General features: G+C 41.3%; 1 protein-coding gene across 2 annotated transcripts in view; it reads left to right on the top strand.

Moving 5' to 3' along the window:
* PXDNL (peroxidasin like) overlaps positions 1–17,991 on the top strand; it is a 344,128-nt gene that overhangs the window by 43,894 nt on the left and 282,243 nt on the right. Inside the window, exon 1 of one of the 2 annotated variants that reach the window (XM_090039947.1) lies at positions 6,162–6,276. The exons of the other annotated variant lie outside the window; for it this stretch is intronic. Within the exon in view, the coding sequence (XP_089896073.1) occupies positions 6,245–6,276 (32 nt within the window). The 5' untranslated portion in view covers positions 6,162–6,244. Of the gene's footprint in view, positions 1–6,161; positions 6,277–17,991 lie in introns of those variants that run through there. 2 annotated transcript variants of the gene reach the window in all.

The raw sequence follows: 17,991 nt of genomic DNA, 5'->3' as shown, positions 1-17,991 counted from the left end.
GAATGGAGACAAACACCCACTGATGCCTGTTTCCAGCCCAGACTGGGAAATGCTTGGCAGGTTGGACACTGACTCATGTTAAGGGACACACGCATACAGGCCTCCATTCTGCCTGTTGCTCACATCCCAGGTGAGTGCCCTTATAATTAGGCTGTTGTTTTTTCTGGGATTGGTCTCTCTCACTTTCTCCTGTTGGAGCTGTTCCACTTTGTGCAAATGCATATTGACCTTGGGCCTTCCACACCTCAGGTGAGTTCCATAATTGCTCAGCTGTCGCATCTGTTGCTCTGGCCGAGTAGCTATTTAGTTATTTTGGTGAACTGGTACAACTCCAACAGAGACTCTAGAAGAGCCAGTAGTTTGGTTGTCTGCATACCCACCTGAGATATGAGAAACAGAGGTGAGAAACATTCAAATTCCTCATCTGAATGAGACCTAGTTTCCTCGAAACTAGGTAAGTACCCAGACTACCAAGCTGTGCAATAAGTAGGAGAGGCAACAAGAACAGCAGTCCTAGGATGCTGCCTTTGGCCACGGTGTGGGGAATGATAGGAAGAGCCTGTAAAAATAGATGATGCCAAAGCAGTGGCCCTTGCATCGCTGTCACTGGCACCAAGGCAACTGAAGTTGCCCCTTGCTTTATAGCTGCCCCGGTACACCTTTGAAGCTGCTGGGTATTTTTAAAATGGGTAAGTCTCTTGGTTATCTCCTTGCCATGAAAAATAATTCCTTTCACTGAACAGTCATACAGAAAATAATATTTCTCTGCAAAATTTCAATTTCAGTGAAAAACTATTTCCTTCAAAAAAAAATCCCAAGAAGCTCTAAATCTTATTCACACAAGTAGTCCCATAAAATTTAGTGGGCCTACTTGTGTGTAAGATCTACTCCTGCAATTATAGCCTAGCAGGGCTAGACTCTAAATCAGCAATTACTTTTTCCAGCAGCCAGACACCCTGAGGAGTGAGAGAATGAAGCCTCTGAGGAGAGATGGATATGATGGATTTCTATTGTAGAAACAAATACTTTAATTTGTTTTACTTGCAGCAAAAAAACCATTGTGCTGTCTGAAGGAGGCAGATAGAAAGCAGAAGTATGCATGGCTGGGCCAAAAAATAATATACATACAAGGACCAGAATATTTCCATTTTCTGTCTTTGTGCTTCTGGGCTATGTCTAGGAATCAACGTGTCTATGTGATTCTTTGGCTAATTCTTAGCAAAACCCCTCCCAAAAACCTGATCCATAAGATTAAATACAGTGTGGTATGGTCTCTTCACATTAATTAAACTGGTTGGTACTGATATGTGGAAAATTCAGTGCATTCAATACTAGTCATATCCTATGTTACTAAAGTTTAAAAAAGTTGAATTTGTTATTGTTCAGTCATTCAGACAAAACCTCAAGAAATAAGAGGATGAACCCTAGATTCTTTTGTTCCTTTCTTCCTATAAGCTTTAAGTATGATGTACTGTCTTGTCCATTTTATTTGATCTGTGTAGTATTTTTATGAAGGATTGTTAGGATTTTAATGGAAAAAGCTTCATCTTTTTTGGAGAAAGCAGGTAAGCACAGAGCAGAAGCCCTTAAAGGCATGTGACCCGAGGAGAACCTATTATGATCGGTTTAATTCTTATCATGCAACCAGACACGGAGTTGCAAAAAAACAAAAAAACAAAACAAAACAAAACAAAAAAAGTAGAAAATAAACCTAAAGAAGAGGGGCACAGACAGGTGGAAGCTATATGAGCAGTTTTTGTCCAAAAATCTGAGCTGATTCTTGGGCATAATTAAGCCATCCAGACTAATTGTCCATGGTTCCACTGGAGGCTATAGTCTGCATTCAAATTGGAGTCTTAAAACATCTGGGTGCAAGAGCATAGTCTGGCAGGCACTGATCCTCATCTATTGAAAAATATAAATGCTTCTTGTTAAATTGTGTTCCGTAAATACCTTTGGGCTATTTTCAGAAATGAAATTTAGGATTGAAAAAGAGAAGGTCTTGTTTAATAGGGAATGGACAGATGGCACCTTTGTAGTCTTTCAGACACTTTTGAAGCACTTCAGAGAGCAAACTGTACAATCGAACATGCTTCACCGCTCCTTATATTTTATGTCCTCCATAGTTCCACAGTTCCACTTCTCCCACCATGAGCACACAGGGAGAGTGGAGCTGACAAGGCACTCTCTTGACCCCAGCTCCATCTGCAGTCCACTGCTACTCCATAATGCTGCATTTTTAAACATTTCCAAGCCTGTTACACCTGGAAACATTTTGTAATGTCTGCTCATCATTTCTTAATGTTTTATGCTCTGAAGCCATGATACAGAAAAGCATCCTTATTAAGGGCAGCATTTTATGGGTACATAGAGATGCTACACTGAAAAGTTTGGGAGGCTAGATGGGACACAAAACAGCTGCCCAGTCTAACTTGGTGATCCTCCCTTGAATCCTCCTCTTTGCAAATTAATTGCAAAACAGCACAGGCATTCCTGAGATTCAATCTACAGTCACATGGCTTACTTTAAGTGGCATGATTTTAGATTGGGTTCTGGTTTTACAGTTGTATGTTGCTTCCAGGAGCCCAATTTGAGTAGGTTAGGGTGGCAGGATCAGGGGCTAGTGTGCCCACAGGGGGCAGAGGGGCAGTTGGTGGGGTCTGTGGAAGGGGGTAGGTTTGGCCAGCTCAATGAGGTTAGTAGGTCCATGGTGGTTTGGCAGGATCAGGGGTGCTAGCAGCTTCATGGGGAGGAGGGGGTGATTAGGGGGCTAACAAGTCCATGCTGCGGGGGGAGGTTGTTAGTTTGGGGGTGAGAGAGTTGGGGGTGCTAAAAATAGCCTGGTGGAGGGCAGGGGGTAGTAGGAAAAGCACAGTCCTAGGCTTGGAGTGACCTGCTGGGCTTTCATTTTTCCCAGGGCTCTGCTTTAAATGTATACACACATTCAGTAAATGGGTTTAACCTGTGCCTGATCTGTCTTTAGTGCACCACTCAGGTGAACTAAGTTAGACTGGCCTAGCAATTTTTTGCCCAATCTAACCTTTGGGGAACTGTATGATTTGGAGCATAGATCGACTTAATAGGGGTCTAAGTGTAAGGTCATTGTGCGGGTGAAACAAGTTTGATAGGGCAGCCATTTTTTTGCCTGATCTAACTTCCCAAACTTCTGAGTGTAATGTCTGTATGTACCGTAAGTTTGTGAGTGAATACTTTTTTGAATAGAGTCTTCAACAATGTTGCCATCATTGCTCAAAAACGATGAGTTTTAAAACCACAACTTGCTTAAACATAGGAAGGGTGGGTTCTTTTTGTTTCTTAGAGTTTTTTTGAGTGTCAGAGCCATGTTTTCAAGTTTCCCTTGGCACTTGTGAAATGTGTGCGTTACTTAAAATTGTTAACAAGTGCCCGCATCAGAAAATGACTTTTTTTTGTACATGGAGAAATGTACATGTAGCGTTGAAAACCAACCCCAGCATGTGATGAATGAAATGGCCTGGAGTTTTCTTTCATCGTTTACCCAAGGCACGCCTTGCTGGGGTTATTTGACCCCAGCAGTCTTTCCTGCCTAGAGCAGGGGGGCTGGACCCGATGATCTCACAAGTTCCCTTCCAGCCCTAAACTTCCGTGAATGGTTGTGTGACAATTCTGTGTCTTGAGGAAAGCATTTAAATGAATGGTGAAGGGCCATCTGCTGCCTAAGAGAGGGATTATGAAAGGCTGAAGGAAGAGCTTGGAGAAGGATATAAAAAGTGATTTAAGAAGGGCAAAGATGGCAAGGGTGAGAAGGGATGAAAGTAGATACTATTAGTGGTATGCTTATATACAGTGCCTTGATGATAACTTCTAAGATCTTGACCTTCAGTGGAAGCCTTTCTCCTTTCCCATTAGTCACAAAGCAGTGGAGAAAGAAGGTTAAAATTTGTATTTTCATTTGAGTTGTATCTATTTAGAGTAGACAAATAATCATAGGTTAAAGCTTTGAAAAGCATAAGCTAGCAATAGAAGATGAATGAATAGCCTGATTTCCGGTGCCTCTGCTGACTTCAGTAGGCACTTTTTGCCTTATACAGTCCAACTGCTGATTTATTTAGGAACTTAATGTGGTTTTTTTTTCAGACCCTTTGCATAAGGTATTTACTGTATTTTAGCAAAAAATGTAACATCCAAATATGACTGAACATGTTTGTGCATGAAGGATGTTTGAAGAACATGGAGCTCTTTTATATTTTTATTAAAGACCCCTTATTTTGTACTTCCACTGAAAATCTAGGATAAACTCCTGCAACTTATTTTCAGGAACATTGAGGAAATAGTAAAGGAAATGAAACATTTTTTTGTTTCTCTTGCTGTCTACTCTGCTTCCGTGGCAGCAAAATTACTATCAAAATACCTCTTGAAGAAAAATGAAATTTTGGATATGTCAGTTGGTGGAAAGAATCATATTTGCTGGTATTCCCAGTGCCATTTTTGAAATTGTTCTACAAAACAGGAGCAGACCTTCATATCTCCATGTCATAGTGAAAACTTTTATTGTGCCCTAGATATTTGACTCGAGAGGAGCTAAAATCAAATTTAATTAATTAAACTTATTAAAAGCCCCCAACTTTTGATAGCAGTAAAACTGTTCCTAAAATATCAAAGTATTTTTATTTTTTAGTATTGCTAGTTTTCAGCTAAAGTAAGATTTTTGGGAGGAGTGAGGGAGGGGGAAATCAGAAGGGAGGGATGTTTTTCCTCCTTCCCTCTGGTAAAAGTTTTGTCTGACATGTTAATAATGTTCTGATTTCATGATCCTTACCATTCTGTGGGGTAAAGCCATTATTTTCAGTCTCTGTTTCACCTGTTTTTGTTGGAAACTTCATGAAGGATTTCTTGACATATTTTGTACAAAGTATAGGCTACTAGTGTTTAATTGTTTATCTATGCAATTTCTAATGATTTTGAGTAAGAGGAAAACATTTTCTTTTTTTTAATTAATTGTGATTACTGTCTGTGATTTGCTTCATTATAGCAAAACAGTCCCTGCTACTGCATTTTAGGTGTTTCCAAGCAGAGACTGTGATTGTATGTCTCTGTCTAAGTCCATTTCCGTCTGGAATTAAATCATTTTGATTCCAGGTCAGTGGAGAGGAAAGGCTAGTGAATTAACCCAGTATGATATCCACCACAGGTATGGTATTTTCAAACAGTACTTCATGCAAATGAAAGAAAATGGAATTATGTTGACAGTGGCTGAACTATTACGTTAGTGACTACATGGAGACATCAAGCAGGCTTAGTTCAATCTGAAATGACTTTAAGCCGTTGGCTTCAGAATTTGGTAAATATTGTATGGATTCTTCCTGCCAAAAAAATGACTTGTCCTAATTTGTGGATTGCCAGAATCCATTGATGCTAGGATCAGATGGTAATGATAATAGTACTGCTAAGAACAAGATATTCCAGTAAATTTGAAATACAGTGTCCCTTGTGAGGAAATGTTCTTGTTTTGATAATGGTTTTGAGCAATTGGCATGTAGTGGTATCATTATTTAATGCTGTCAAAATGGCACAAGCTCAGTGCAGTTTGTGATAATCCATTTAATAAGTGTTTTGACCAGTGCTCTAATTTTATAATCTTGTTTAGGAATTAAAACCACTTAAGCTGTGCTTAGTTTCACAGCACCTAACCTAATTAATTTATTTATCCATAAACAGTATTTGATTCAATCCCAGGCAGAGTTCCAACGTAAAAAAAAAAAAGCCTTACAAGTCCTTCCCAATTTATGTTTTCTTTTTTTCAATACAAGTTGAAGAGGGGAAAGAAATGACTGACTTGCAGTGTTGGTCCTGAGCTATGGGAGACTTCCGCTTCTGTCTTTTGTGTTGCTAATCTCAGTCAGATTGTGGTCAGAGTAGAACCGGACAACCTATTTATACCCAATAGTTTATTTGACAAATTTGGTTATTGGTTAAAAGATTTTTTTTTTTTTTTTTTGCTCTTATGGTTCATACTTTCGGAAACATTTTATAGGGAAATATAGACCCTGAAGATCTTTGTGCATTTAAGTCCTGTTTGTTATTCATGACGCTCATTAATTCATCAAAACCCCATGGTATTGTTCCTGTACTCTGAATGAATTCTTTTTTTTTTTGTAAACAGGAGAGAAAAGCATGGAGTATTTAATGTGCGTGCACACTCAGTTTAGTCATGATCCTTTATATAAGCAGATGCTGCTGTTCCTGAGACTTTTTCATTGCAAGAATGTGTTATGAAAAAAAGTCACTCAAACCAAGGTAAACACTCTTTCAGTTTAAAAATAAAAAAAGACCCTCATTCAGTAAAGTGTAATTTTTTGCTGTTGTGGAGCTGTGGGAGAGCTCTTAATCTTGGTTCTTTAGAGGTTGTCACTCTTAGCACTGATACGAAGCCTGTACTTTAAGCCCCGACTTGCACCAGATACAGACAGTACACTTTTACAAGTATAAATCATCAGAAACTCGTATAAACCTGTAACAGAAGAGAAGGTCAGCACACACAGACTGATGTAAAAATGACCAAATGACCAATGACCAGTGTAAGATGGGCAGCCTGCAGCGCTCCCCCCTACCTCCAAGGGCAAATGTGTCTTCTGTTTGCTGCTGATCTGAATTATTCTGCTTACAGCAAGCTGTGTAACTTCAGTCAATTCTGCCTTGGGCTTTTTGAATAACTGTAGCTACTCTTGGAAAGAGATCTGCATGGATGTCAATGTGCTGTCTAAAATGAAATCACTATTAACTATCTCCTCCAGAAGAAAATGAGAGTTAGAACATGAATTCAATTGATAAAGCTCTTGAATGAACAGATATGATTATTTCCACCAAGTGTGTAAAAACACTATTAATCTAAGGTTTACAATGAATGTTGAATATCTCAAATAAGGAATAATTTTTGAGGGGGATTATTTTGTTTGTTTTTACTTTAGGTTTTTTTAGATGATCCAATTACTTTAAATTATAGCTCATTCCATATGATATTTTATGACTCTGTGCTGTATTTTTTCTGGGTGAAAATCTTTTTTTTGGTGTGGATTTGATTGCTTGCCCCATGTACTGAGCAATAATATGAAAGCACTGTCTGTAAAAATTAATCTAGCTCTTCATTAAGAGAACTGTTTATAGAGGTGCTGCAGCCACAGCTAACCTTCAAGACGGGTGAACACAGACTGACTGGATAGTACCTCCTTCAAATTGGTTTCCCTTAAAACTTGTGCTCCTTCCAAGTTTCTTGCAGGTTGCTACATTTTTCTTTTAAATATTTTTTGTTGTGTCTTACGCAGATATCTTCTGATTTTTTGGCTCTAGAGGTTATTAGTGTATAAATCATGTTAGGGAAATGGGTTTTACTTCAGACTACCTTATTTTAAGGACTATGCGATATTATAGGCCAGAATGGACATTTGTAGTCAACTTCTTGGGGTTTTTTTGTTTTGTTCTCAGTGCTGGGGGACTTGCTTCCACCCTGTTGTTGTCGTCTTCATTTTGTATAGTGGCATCCTGGTGGTCTTCTGTGTTGCTTGCATAAAGTCTTTCTTGACTGTCAAATTTTGGGCTGAACTCCTAAGGCCTTTAGTCCTGGACTTGACTTCTCTCATTGCATGTGCCACCTATTCCACAATTATCTCCAGTTTAAATTCCACTGCTGTCTTGAGTTTATAGCTACCTCATGTAACCTCTGTCCCAGTGCAGCTTGTTTGTTATCTTTTGCTATATCCTGCCTACTTTAGCAGTCTTAACTGTTTTTGTGTCTTGGACATTGCTCCTTCTCTTGGCTTCAGCGGACTACCCTGATAGGAAACAGCTTCCTGGTTCTCTAGTCCATGAATATTTGTCCTGCATTATTATCTGGCCTCTAGGAGGAAGGATTTAAATGGTCTGATATTTCCAAGGAGAGATCCCTTCCAGTCTCCTCCTTTAGGTATTATTGGTGTTGAATTTTGTTTTCTGATTATTTTGTGGGTAGTAGGGCAACACTGGTGCTCAAATTTATGTTAGATGCTGATTTGCTTGAATTTTGAAGTTCTGCCTTGTGGGATATTTGCCTGAACAAAGCATGCTAGATAAACCAGACGTTTCAGAAAGTCTTTAATTTGCAGATTGTTTTTTATCTGAACATCCTCTAGGCAATCCACCTCCAAGAAACTGGGTGAGAAGACAGTTGTGATCAGACGTTCCTGTCATTTATAAGTGAAGTAGTCTTTTCCAGCCCTTTCCCAGGTTTGGGTTGGGGTTTCATGAGCCTGTCTAGTTTCCTATTTCTGTTTCTGTACTCTGCATATTGTGCATTGTTCAATGCAAACTTTAACTTGAGCACTTGTGATAGTAGATATGCCTCCACCACCATCCCAGCTCTCTAAAAGAATGCCTCTATCCTGGGGTCCAAAATGCATATCATCGCTTCCAGGCATTTGCATTTTCGTTGACCTGCATTCTTGCATACTGGCTTCCATCCCAGCCAGGAGAGCATAAAACAACTGGAGGTGCTCCCTTTGCCTGAAGAAGAGTGTTTATACCTGAAAGCTTACGAAGAAGAATTCTTCCAACTCTTTTCGTTGGTCTAATAAAAGACATCAGATTTACCCAAAGAAACTTGTCTGCCATGTCCTTAGACCAACATGGCTACAACCAACCCCCATATCATCACATAAAAAAATCATTTCTCTTTAGCTTAAGTTTGTGAGCATTTCTAGCTTTTGCTTCTGGAACCTGTTTAGTAGTTTTCACAGCTTGGAATCATGGTTCCAGATTGCCTTATCATCGTCTCTGACACTGAAAATATCTATAGCTATAATTTGGATGTCTGGGAGTTCTTTTATTTCCTAGCTCAGCTGGATGTTTATAGACATTTCAACTCAACAGTAGTTGTAGCAAAGGTGGCTGGATAGCTCAATGGGTGTTTGTACACACCACGGGTTTGAATCTTTATTAAATTAAATAAGTTTATAACATTTAAACTTCTTTATTTTGGAGTATGGCATCTGTGTTTACACACACTAGGTTTTCAGATGAATTAAGCCAGGTCCCTGGCAATATCATCTTGTGAACAAAGGTTCATTACATACCTTTGAGTGCCTCTGTGTTTGCATGCACAATGAATCCATGGACGCAATGCTTTGATTCTTGGTGAGCCAAACTAAACTACATCCAAGGGTATTTAGTTTAATGCATAAGAAAGACTTTTAAAGCAGCGGGAAATCCCACTCGTACAAACAGACACACAGTTGTAGGTCATAAAAGGGCAAATATTGTTGTGTGTACATGAGCCCAATAAGTTTAGACCTGCATTTGATATCACAATATCATAAGCTATTGAACCTGTTCACCAGAGCGCCCCATGGGATGACGAGGTCGAACGGTCACAAACTCCTGCAAGACCGTTTCAGGCTGGACATAAGGAAGAATTTCTTTACTGTCCGAATCCCCAAGGTCTGGAACAGTTTGCCAGCGGAGGTGGTTCAAGCGCATACATTGAACACCTTCAAGAGTAAATTGGATGCTTATCTTGCTGGGATCCTATGACCCCAGCTGACTTCCTGCCCTTTGGGCAGGGGGCTGGACTCGATGATCTCCCGAGGTCCCTTCCAGCCCTAATGTCTATGAAATCTATGAAATCTATGAACCATTTTACCATTGATAAATCAGGTAAATTATCTTTAATGTTTGTTGAGGGATAGTGACTTCTTTTCAAGGCTCTGTTAGAGTTTTAAGGCGATTCCTTAGTTTATCCAAGGCTTTTTCTTGTCAATCCCAGGTACTCCTTGTGGTAGTCTGAAGAGTTGTGACCAGGTCACAAAATCCTTGGGTGTGGATGTTGCAGTGGACGTAGTCTTTGTAGACTTTAGGAAGGCCTTTGTCACTGTCTCTCACTCCATTTTCATTAAGAAATTAGGCGACTGTGGTATTGATGCCTACATGATCAGATGGGTCGCAAGTTGGCTGGAGGGCCACACCAGGAGAGTGGTGGTGGGTGGGTCTTTTTTGACCTGGAGTGGTGTCGGCAGTGGGGTCCCCCAGGGCTTGGTCCTCGGGCTTGCACTGTTCAACATCTTCATCAGTGACTTGGACGAGGGGTTGTTCAAATTTGCGGATGACACTAAGATGTGGGGAGATGTTGGCATGCTGGAGGAGAGGGAGGCATTACTTCACAGTCAGGGTGGCTGGGATCTGGAACCAACTTCCAAGGGAAGTGGTACTCGCTCCTACCCTGGGGGTCTTCAAAAGGAGGCTGGATAATCACCTTGCTGGGGTCGTTTGACCCCAGTACTTTTTCCTGCCATGGCAGGGGGTTGGACTTGATGATCTGCTCAGGTCCCTTCCGACCCTACCTACTACGAAACTATGATGTAATGATGAGTCCTATTATCTGACCAGGTATTTTCTTCTTCAGTGGTTCCACCAGGCCTAATGGAACTCTGTTTCTATTTTACTTGCTGCATATGGTTGTATGTTAATTTTGGCTTGCCCTTTGAGGTATCAAACTCCTTCAAACATGCACATCAGTTAAAATGCTGGATGGGGTCTAGCATGATTGCTTTTCTTCTTCTTCACAGAGGATATGCTGGAATTTCATTGTGATTAAATCCATGGCTTGTGCTGCCCTGTGGTGAGTGGTGCTTCTGAGTGTCAACGACTTTACACTTCACGAGTTTCTAATTGACAGCCTGCATTTGCTGACTGGTCTTTAGAAGAGTTTTATTTTATACATCAGCAGCAGCTGGTCACATTTGATAAACAGCAATATTAGACTACACAATACTGCTGGGATATCACTGAAGCTGGATAATCTATCTAGAACTGAATTGTTTGTTGATTTAATACATAATTGCAAATATGACATTTGAATGTCTAGCAGTAGCTTTCTGCAGGGTGGGAACATTTCCTTTGGAAGTGCTATTTTCATGCTGCCCCTTCACTGGAATTTTGTGTCCTCAGTCACTGCCTGTGCTGATGCTTTTTTCCTTCCTGAAGTAACTTCAACATTTGCATGCTAAATGGTTTTGTGTCCTGTATCTTTGACACTGCTGAGCATTTTTTTCTGCCTTTTCATTTTGCTTTCTACATATGCTGGTTTATTATGTGTGTATTCTTACAATTCTCTAATTAGGGAATCTTTTGTCTCTCCAAAGTTTTATATGTAGATCCTGGATTTAATAATTTAAGTATATTCCTTCTGCTTGTTTCTGGAAAAAGTAAGGTCTTTTATCTTTCCATGTGGGTTATAGTACTCTTCAGTAGTGCAGGTTGGAAACTATCAGATAAAAGAAGTATTGCTTAGAAAATGCAGTTTGTGAAGGCTGAAATGTTTCGTGGACACAGGTCAGTTTTGATAGCTTGACAGGTTTCTATTTTATACTTTCCTGACTTTTATCCAGCTTACCTGGCAGCCTTCTGGGGAGACTGGACTTTCACGTTATGTGGCTTGAAAGTTGGGGGCTTCAGGGATTTAGGGTTTGTATGCTGCCTACTCCAAAGCTTGATGGAATTAAGCTTGAATTTTAAGGTCTCAAAGTCACCAAACTTGTTGGGAGTCCTGGCTGGACTGAAAGTTTTCTCTTCTATGCTATCTTTTTTTAAAGATGTCTTCAAAATAGAATTAATTTCCCGCCCTCCCCACCAGTATTTTGTAAGTTCCCACTGAATGGAAATGACAACTAGCCCAATTCATCAAATACCTTTATTAGCTCTTTAAAAGTAGCTTGAGCAATAAGATTTGTCGGATGTGGAGTAAAGCTTTTTCTTTCTTTTTCTGTCTGTGTACACTATTACCAGAAGAAATTTCTTTCAGTAGAAAAATAGTATGGGAACTTCACAGGTCAGCTTCCCAGCCTTGGTGGCACAAGAGGGCTGCTCCATGGGCCAACTTTGCACTTGGGGGAGCCCATTAATCAGCAGCCTGTCCTCTCCCCTGCCTGGATTCCAGTTCAGCTGGAGGAGGCTTTCTTCCACGGTGGGAACCCTCCTGGCTCGTTCCTCCAGTTGAACAGTCCTTCTTCTTGGACTCCTCTGGGCTGACTTGTAGTGCAGGACGAGAGGGGGAGCACTCAGCCCCTTGGGCAAGGCCCCCAGAGTGGTGCAAGTTGAGATGTGGGCATTTTGCTGTAGTGTCAAGGCTCCAAAGCCTTTCTGATGTGTTTTAGCAGCTAGCCTTAGCAGTGTGAGAGGCAAAGTGGAGCTAGTGGGGCTGGGAGCTTGGTGTGAGGAGGCTTTTCCCACTCCGGGTCCAAGCTTCCTTTGGCTGCACAGCTGAGCAGTGGGGTGGTGATTTAAAAGCTAGTAGCTGGAAGCAGGGCTTGTGGACACTGCTTCCAGCTACCAGCTTTTGAACTGAGACCCCACCACTCAGCAGAGTAGTGGGACTACAAGGGGAAGCCAGCAGGAGCCAGGAGATGGGTCAGGAAGACTTTCCTGGAGACCCATTCCTAGCTGCCGGCCTTTAAATCATCACTCTGCTGCTCAGCTGGGCAACAGGGGCAGCAAGATGATCCCAGTGAGAGCTGGCAAAGTGCCTTTCCTTTTCTGAAACTGGGGACTGCCTGGTTTAGGGAAGAAGCAGGGAGCCATGGCTGCTTCTCCCTTCACATCCCAGGCTACAGGATGGAGGAGCAGCTATCCTATATGCCTTTTCAAGACCAGGGTGGCCCCAGTAGCAGGAAGGCAGTGAGCCTTTCCTCTGGCTCCACTCCTCTTGGTCCCCAGGTGGAGTTACGCCCCGGGGGAGAGTGTATAGACATTCACTCTTCAGGGAGAAACTCTCTTGGGAGTTATTCAACCCTTGTTATTGACCAGTTACTTTCTCCTGGTTTGGCCTTTTCTTCTTCAGGAGAAAAAGCCTGAAGTCTGCAGCCTTTTGTTTCTTCTGGAAGAATGGGTGGCACATTTGTACCTGGCCTTTATTCCCCATGCATGGCTCTATATATAGAATCAAACCTTGCCTCTATACTGGTTCAGAGTCTTCTGTCTAGAGGGATTTTTATTTGTTTGGCAATCCAATATTCCTAGAGGTCTGAGTCCCATCAGGAGGTCTCTTTGTCCACTTTCCCTGTGCTAGTTTGCTTTCTTGTTACCGTGCTGTCTTCCCTACCATGGCTCACAGTAGGCTGATTGCTTCTACAGTATTTCATGCTTCACGTATTAGTTAATAACCTGAAAGGAATCAGTGCTTCTGAAACAATATTAGCTTTTTATTAGAATTAGAATTATATGCGGAAGTCCTGTAGCTACAGCTAATAACGTAGTTACGTGCTTACAGACTGATTTTCTCCAAAATCTTTCCTTGTGTAGCCTGCGTGCTTCTACCAAGTTCTATATAGTTGCCATGGACACTGTTACACAATGCTTTGATTTTCTTTAGATTTTTTTCCCCTTAACTTTTCCAAGTGAACGATATCCTGACTTTCCATTCAGAAGCTAGTTTAGTTTGTAAAGCAGACCCCCGGAACTTCTGGAGGGACTGGATGTATTTAAATCAGCTGGTCCAGACGATCTTCACCCCAGAGTGCTAAGGGAATTAGCTGAAGTCATTGCGGGTTCCCCTGGCACAGCTTTATGAGCACTCGTGGTGCTCTGGTGCGGTGCCAGAGGACTGGAAGAGGGCCATCGTGGTTCCCATCTTCAAAAAGAGGAGGAAGGAGGACCCGGAAAACTATAGGCCAGTTAGTCTTACCTCGATCCTGGGTAAGCTTTTTGAGAGAATTATTCTGGCACATGTCCACGGGGGCCAGCAGGGGCAACCAACATGGGTTCATTAGAGACAGGTCCTGTCAGACCAACCTGGTGGCCTTCTACGACCAGATCATTAAATCCTTAGATGCAGGGGTAGCAGTGGACGTAGTCCTTCTGGACTTTCAGAAGGCCTTCGACACTGTTTCTCACCCCATTCTCATTAAGAAACTGGGGGACTGTGGTGTTGTCACCTACACAGACAAATGGGTCGCCAACTGGCTGGAGGGCTGCACCCAGAGGGTCATTTTCGATCTGGAGGGATGTGGGCAGTGGGGTCCCCCAGGGCTTGGTCCTCGGGCTTGCACTGTTCAACATCTTCATCAGTGACTTGGATGAGGGGGTAAAAAGCACCCTGTTCAAATTTGCTGATGACACTAAGATGTGGGGGGATGTGGGCACGTTAGAAGGAAGGAATAGGCTACAATCGGACCTAGACAGGTTACAGGGGTGGGCGGACAAGAATAGGATGGGATTCAACACTGACAAGTGCAAAGTGATGCACCTGGGGAGGAAGAACCAGCAGCATACCTTCAGGCTGGGGAACTCCTTTCTCGTCTGTACAGAGATGGAAAAGGATCTTGGAGTCATCATTGATGCCAAGATGAAAATGGGTCAGCAGAGTGGGGATGCGGTCAGGAAGGCCAACTATACCTTGTTATGCATCCACAGATGCATATCAAGCAGGTCCAAGGAGGTGATCCTCCACATCTATGTGACACTGGTCAGGCCACGATTGGAGTACTGCGTCTGGGTGCCGCACTTCAGGAGGGATGTGGACATTATGGAGAGGGTCCAGAGGAAGGCCACCTGCATGATCGGGGCAGACCCTATGAGGAGAGGCTACGGGACCTCAATTTGTTCAGCCTCCAAAAGAAGGCTGAGAGGGGATCTAGTGGCCTGTTACAAATTAGTCAGGGGGGACCAGCAGGCATTGGGGGAGTCCCTGTTTCCCCGAGCACTACCAGGAATGACTAGAAATAACGGTCACAAACTGGCAGAGGGTAAATTCAGATTAGACATCAGGAGGTGCTACTTCACGGTTAGGGTGGCTAGGATCTGGAACCAACTTCCAAGTGAAGTGGTGCAGGCTCCTACCCTGGGGGTCTTTAAGGCTAGACCCCAGCATTTTTTCCTGCCCATGGCAGGGGTTTGGACTTGATGATCTGCTTAGGTCCCTTCCGACCCTTCTCACTATGAAACATAGTCTAAAAGGTATTAAATATTGTTTTCCATTGAAACTCACTCAGTTTGGCAAGATTTTATTTGCATTGCCTTACAGTAAGGCTTTGTACTTCTGGGTGAGACTGGAACTTGGTAGGTGGTGGTAGTATGCAGCAGAAGTAAGGAATTTTAAAAAAACTTATGTCTTTCATCCCCAGTTTTCCTTTGCTTCCTGCAGTTTCGCTGCTGGGGCCCTCAAAAAAAGACAGTGTGGCTCTCCATTTGAAGTTAGATGAGAAGTATTAAGATATGTTAAAAAGCTAGCTGATTTTTAGTACTTGGATTTGCTTTGCATTTCATTTAAGAGTAATAAAAGAGACAAGAAGCTTCTAGACCTGTTATTTGTTAGTGACCACTTAATTGTGTTAGAGAAGCTTACAGAATTGAGAGTTTTACACCTCCACTTCCTATTAAGTGTTTTTCCATTACAGCTGTGCTTTCTCTGTGGACATAATAATGAAATGCTTCCCCAGCTATAAGCCATTAAAACCAGTACTAATTGGATATTTAGTGCTTAGCAGATGTTTGTTTTGGTCTCTCAGTTTTGAGTATAGTTTTTGTTTGGTATTAAATTAGAGTGTGAGATTTGTTGTGTCCCTATGTGAATGTTTGCAATATTATTGCAGGATAGCATTTAGGAAGATGATTCAAGTCATAGGATAACATTATGTCATTTTTGTTCCCATTCCCCCCATATTTTAAACCCCCCAATTTAGAAAATGGTACTCTTCCCCATTCCACCTCTTTATTTGCTGCTCTAATTTACTTTGAACGCATGTTTCAAGTTGGGCTCTGAAAAATCAGGCATTGAAAATGACTATTCACTTTTGAAAATATTGAATAAATAAGATAATCCAATCTCTCTTTCCTTTTCTCATAATTACTACTTTAAAAAGTAGAGGTCAGCTTCAATAGATAGTAGGTCCCAAACTACCTGTATGCTCACCATTTGATCCATTTAGGAAAGAAATAGGCAACTGAAGTCGCAGCTATGTGGTGCCAGTTTTGTTTGTGCTGTGCCTGTTTGTGAAATTGTATACAGCTGTGTATTCTTCACAGGCATTTGTAGGCACATTAAAAATAAAATGCATCTGGGTGCAGCTCTTTGTTAATACAGCTCTTCTGATTCCAGTTCTGGAGTTAGCACAAATGGAGCTAGCTCAGATACCTCTTCTTGGTGCTGCCTTGAACTGTGTCCATTTATACTAGTGTCTGAAGTTGAGTAGACAAGTCACAGACACAAATCATGCCACCCTCTCTTCTGAAAACCTTGTCCTTTATGTGAAGGCTGTATAGAACATTTTTTATGATAGAAGGGATATAACTGGTACGAAAATAGCCATCACTGCATGGTTCTCCTTTTCTGACCTTACGAAGCTGTTTCACAACGCCGATATAAATGATTTGCCCATCATCATCTGTGTGAATTTGCTGTTTGGGATATGGATTAAAAAAGTATATGAGATGAGTTTAGTGTTCTCTCTCTACTCTGGCTCTCCTTTCAGGACTGTGTATGCAAAACAATATTAGCAAATATAGAATGAACAGATAAAATTATTCAGACATCATTGGTTAAACTTAGTGCTTGATTGTTTTAGAAAAGCCTTGAGAAGTAGCAGCTTTTTCTCCTAGTACTTCCTTCTTCAGTGCTTTTTGCTATTTATAAGTATGTAACCTGTATGTTTGTGTTACAACATTTGATAGGATAAGTAAGGGAAGAAAGCAGGTATGGGACATTATTTTTAGTTATCTACATGATTTATTGGTTGGGAATCATGAGTGCCTGAAGACTTGCAGGAGCTGGGTGGGTGACTGCTGGATGGACCAGCATCACCCAGAAATTGGGTGGGATGGGAACTAAGTGTGTTAATTAGCAGAAACTTTGTTATCTGGACGCACCCACATTCATTTTCTGGGGGGGAGGGGGAACTAATGGGAAGGGAAAGAGGAGCTTATAAATTGGAGAGGAAGCTAGAGGCTGAGGGGTTTGTGTTGGAGAAGCACAAGGACCAGGAGGGTATGTTATATAAGAAGAAAGGGTAAGATGTTCACTGAATAATACTGGAGTTTTAAGCAAAGTGAATGAGATGTTGTTTATCATGTGAGTATTATGTAATTTCTTGAAATTGTATTTGTATTCCCTTTGTGAGGCCTCAGATGGGGTCCTTTTTATATCTGCTTGATATTGCCTGTTTTCTAATAAAATGTTACAAAAAAAAAATGTTTTAAGAAATGTGTTCCAGAGACCTCACCACTTTTGTTAGGTTTAGATTGCACACTTCCTTGAGAAGGAAGAGGACTAAATTGTTGTAGGCTTAGCCTGTCTTTGCAGAAGCTCACATTGATTGTGCCATGGGTTTGGACACAATCTTTAGACTGAAAAGGATGGATACTTCAAGAGAACAACCTTATGTGGATGTATGTGTGTGCATGTGCATAATTATATTTGCGTTTGAACTTAAGATAATAACCTAGAGTAAAAATTGGGGAAAACCTCAGCCCTTTGAGAATGATAACTTTAAAAGAGTTGTGACTGAGAGTACTCATAATTTGGTTCATAGTTTGTAAGTGAATTGTTACACGTGCATATTTACAGTTTTAGTAGTAAACACTTTCTTGTGGAAATACTGCATTGCACTTATCAAAGTTGTAATATTGCACTTGAATATAGCTGACTGTCTTGAAAGGATTATATTCTGGCCAATATAGTAGTGGCAGAAAAGTAAACTGAAATACAGAATTGGGGAAGATATGCTATATATGCCATGATTTTTTGCCTTCTCAAGCTTGTTATGACTGTACATGTAAAACAAGTGGGGAAGGGTGTAGGTTGTAGCCGTGTTGGTCTAAGACAAGGTTATTTGGGTGAATCTGATATCTTTTATTAGACCAAATTAAGTAGTTGGAAAACAATTTTAATCCAGCTTTCAGGTTCAAAACCCCTCTGTCAGGCTGAAGAAGTTCAAGCAGTTGGTATGTGCTCTTCCTGGATGGAAAGAAAAGTAAAGAAGCCAGAGGCTGGGCTGG

This window comes from Crocodylus siamensis, chromosome 3, assembly GCF_052110815.1.
Source record: "Crocodylus siamensis isolate JL-2025a chromosome 3, ASM5211081v1, whole genome shotgun sequence".
In the NCBI taxonomy this organism is placed as follows: domain Eukaryota; kingdom Metazoa; phylum Chordata; order Crocodylia; family Crocodylidae; genus Crocodylus; species Crocodylus siamensis.
This window is presented reverse-complemented; position numbering and strand designations above follow the sequence as displayed.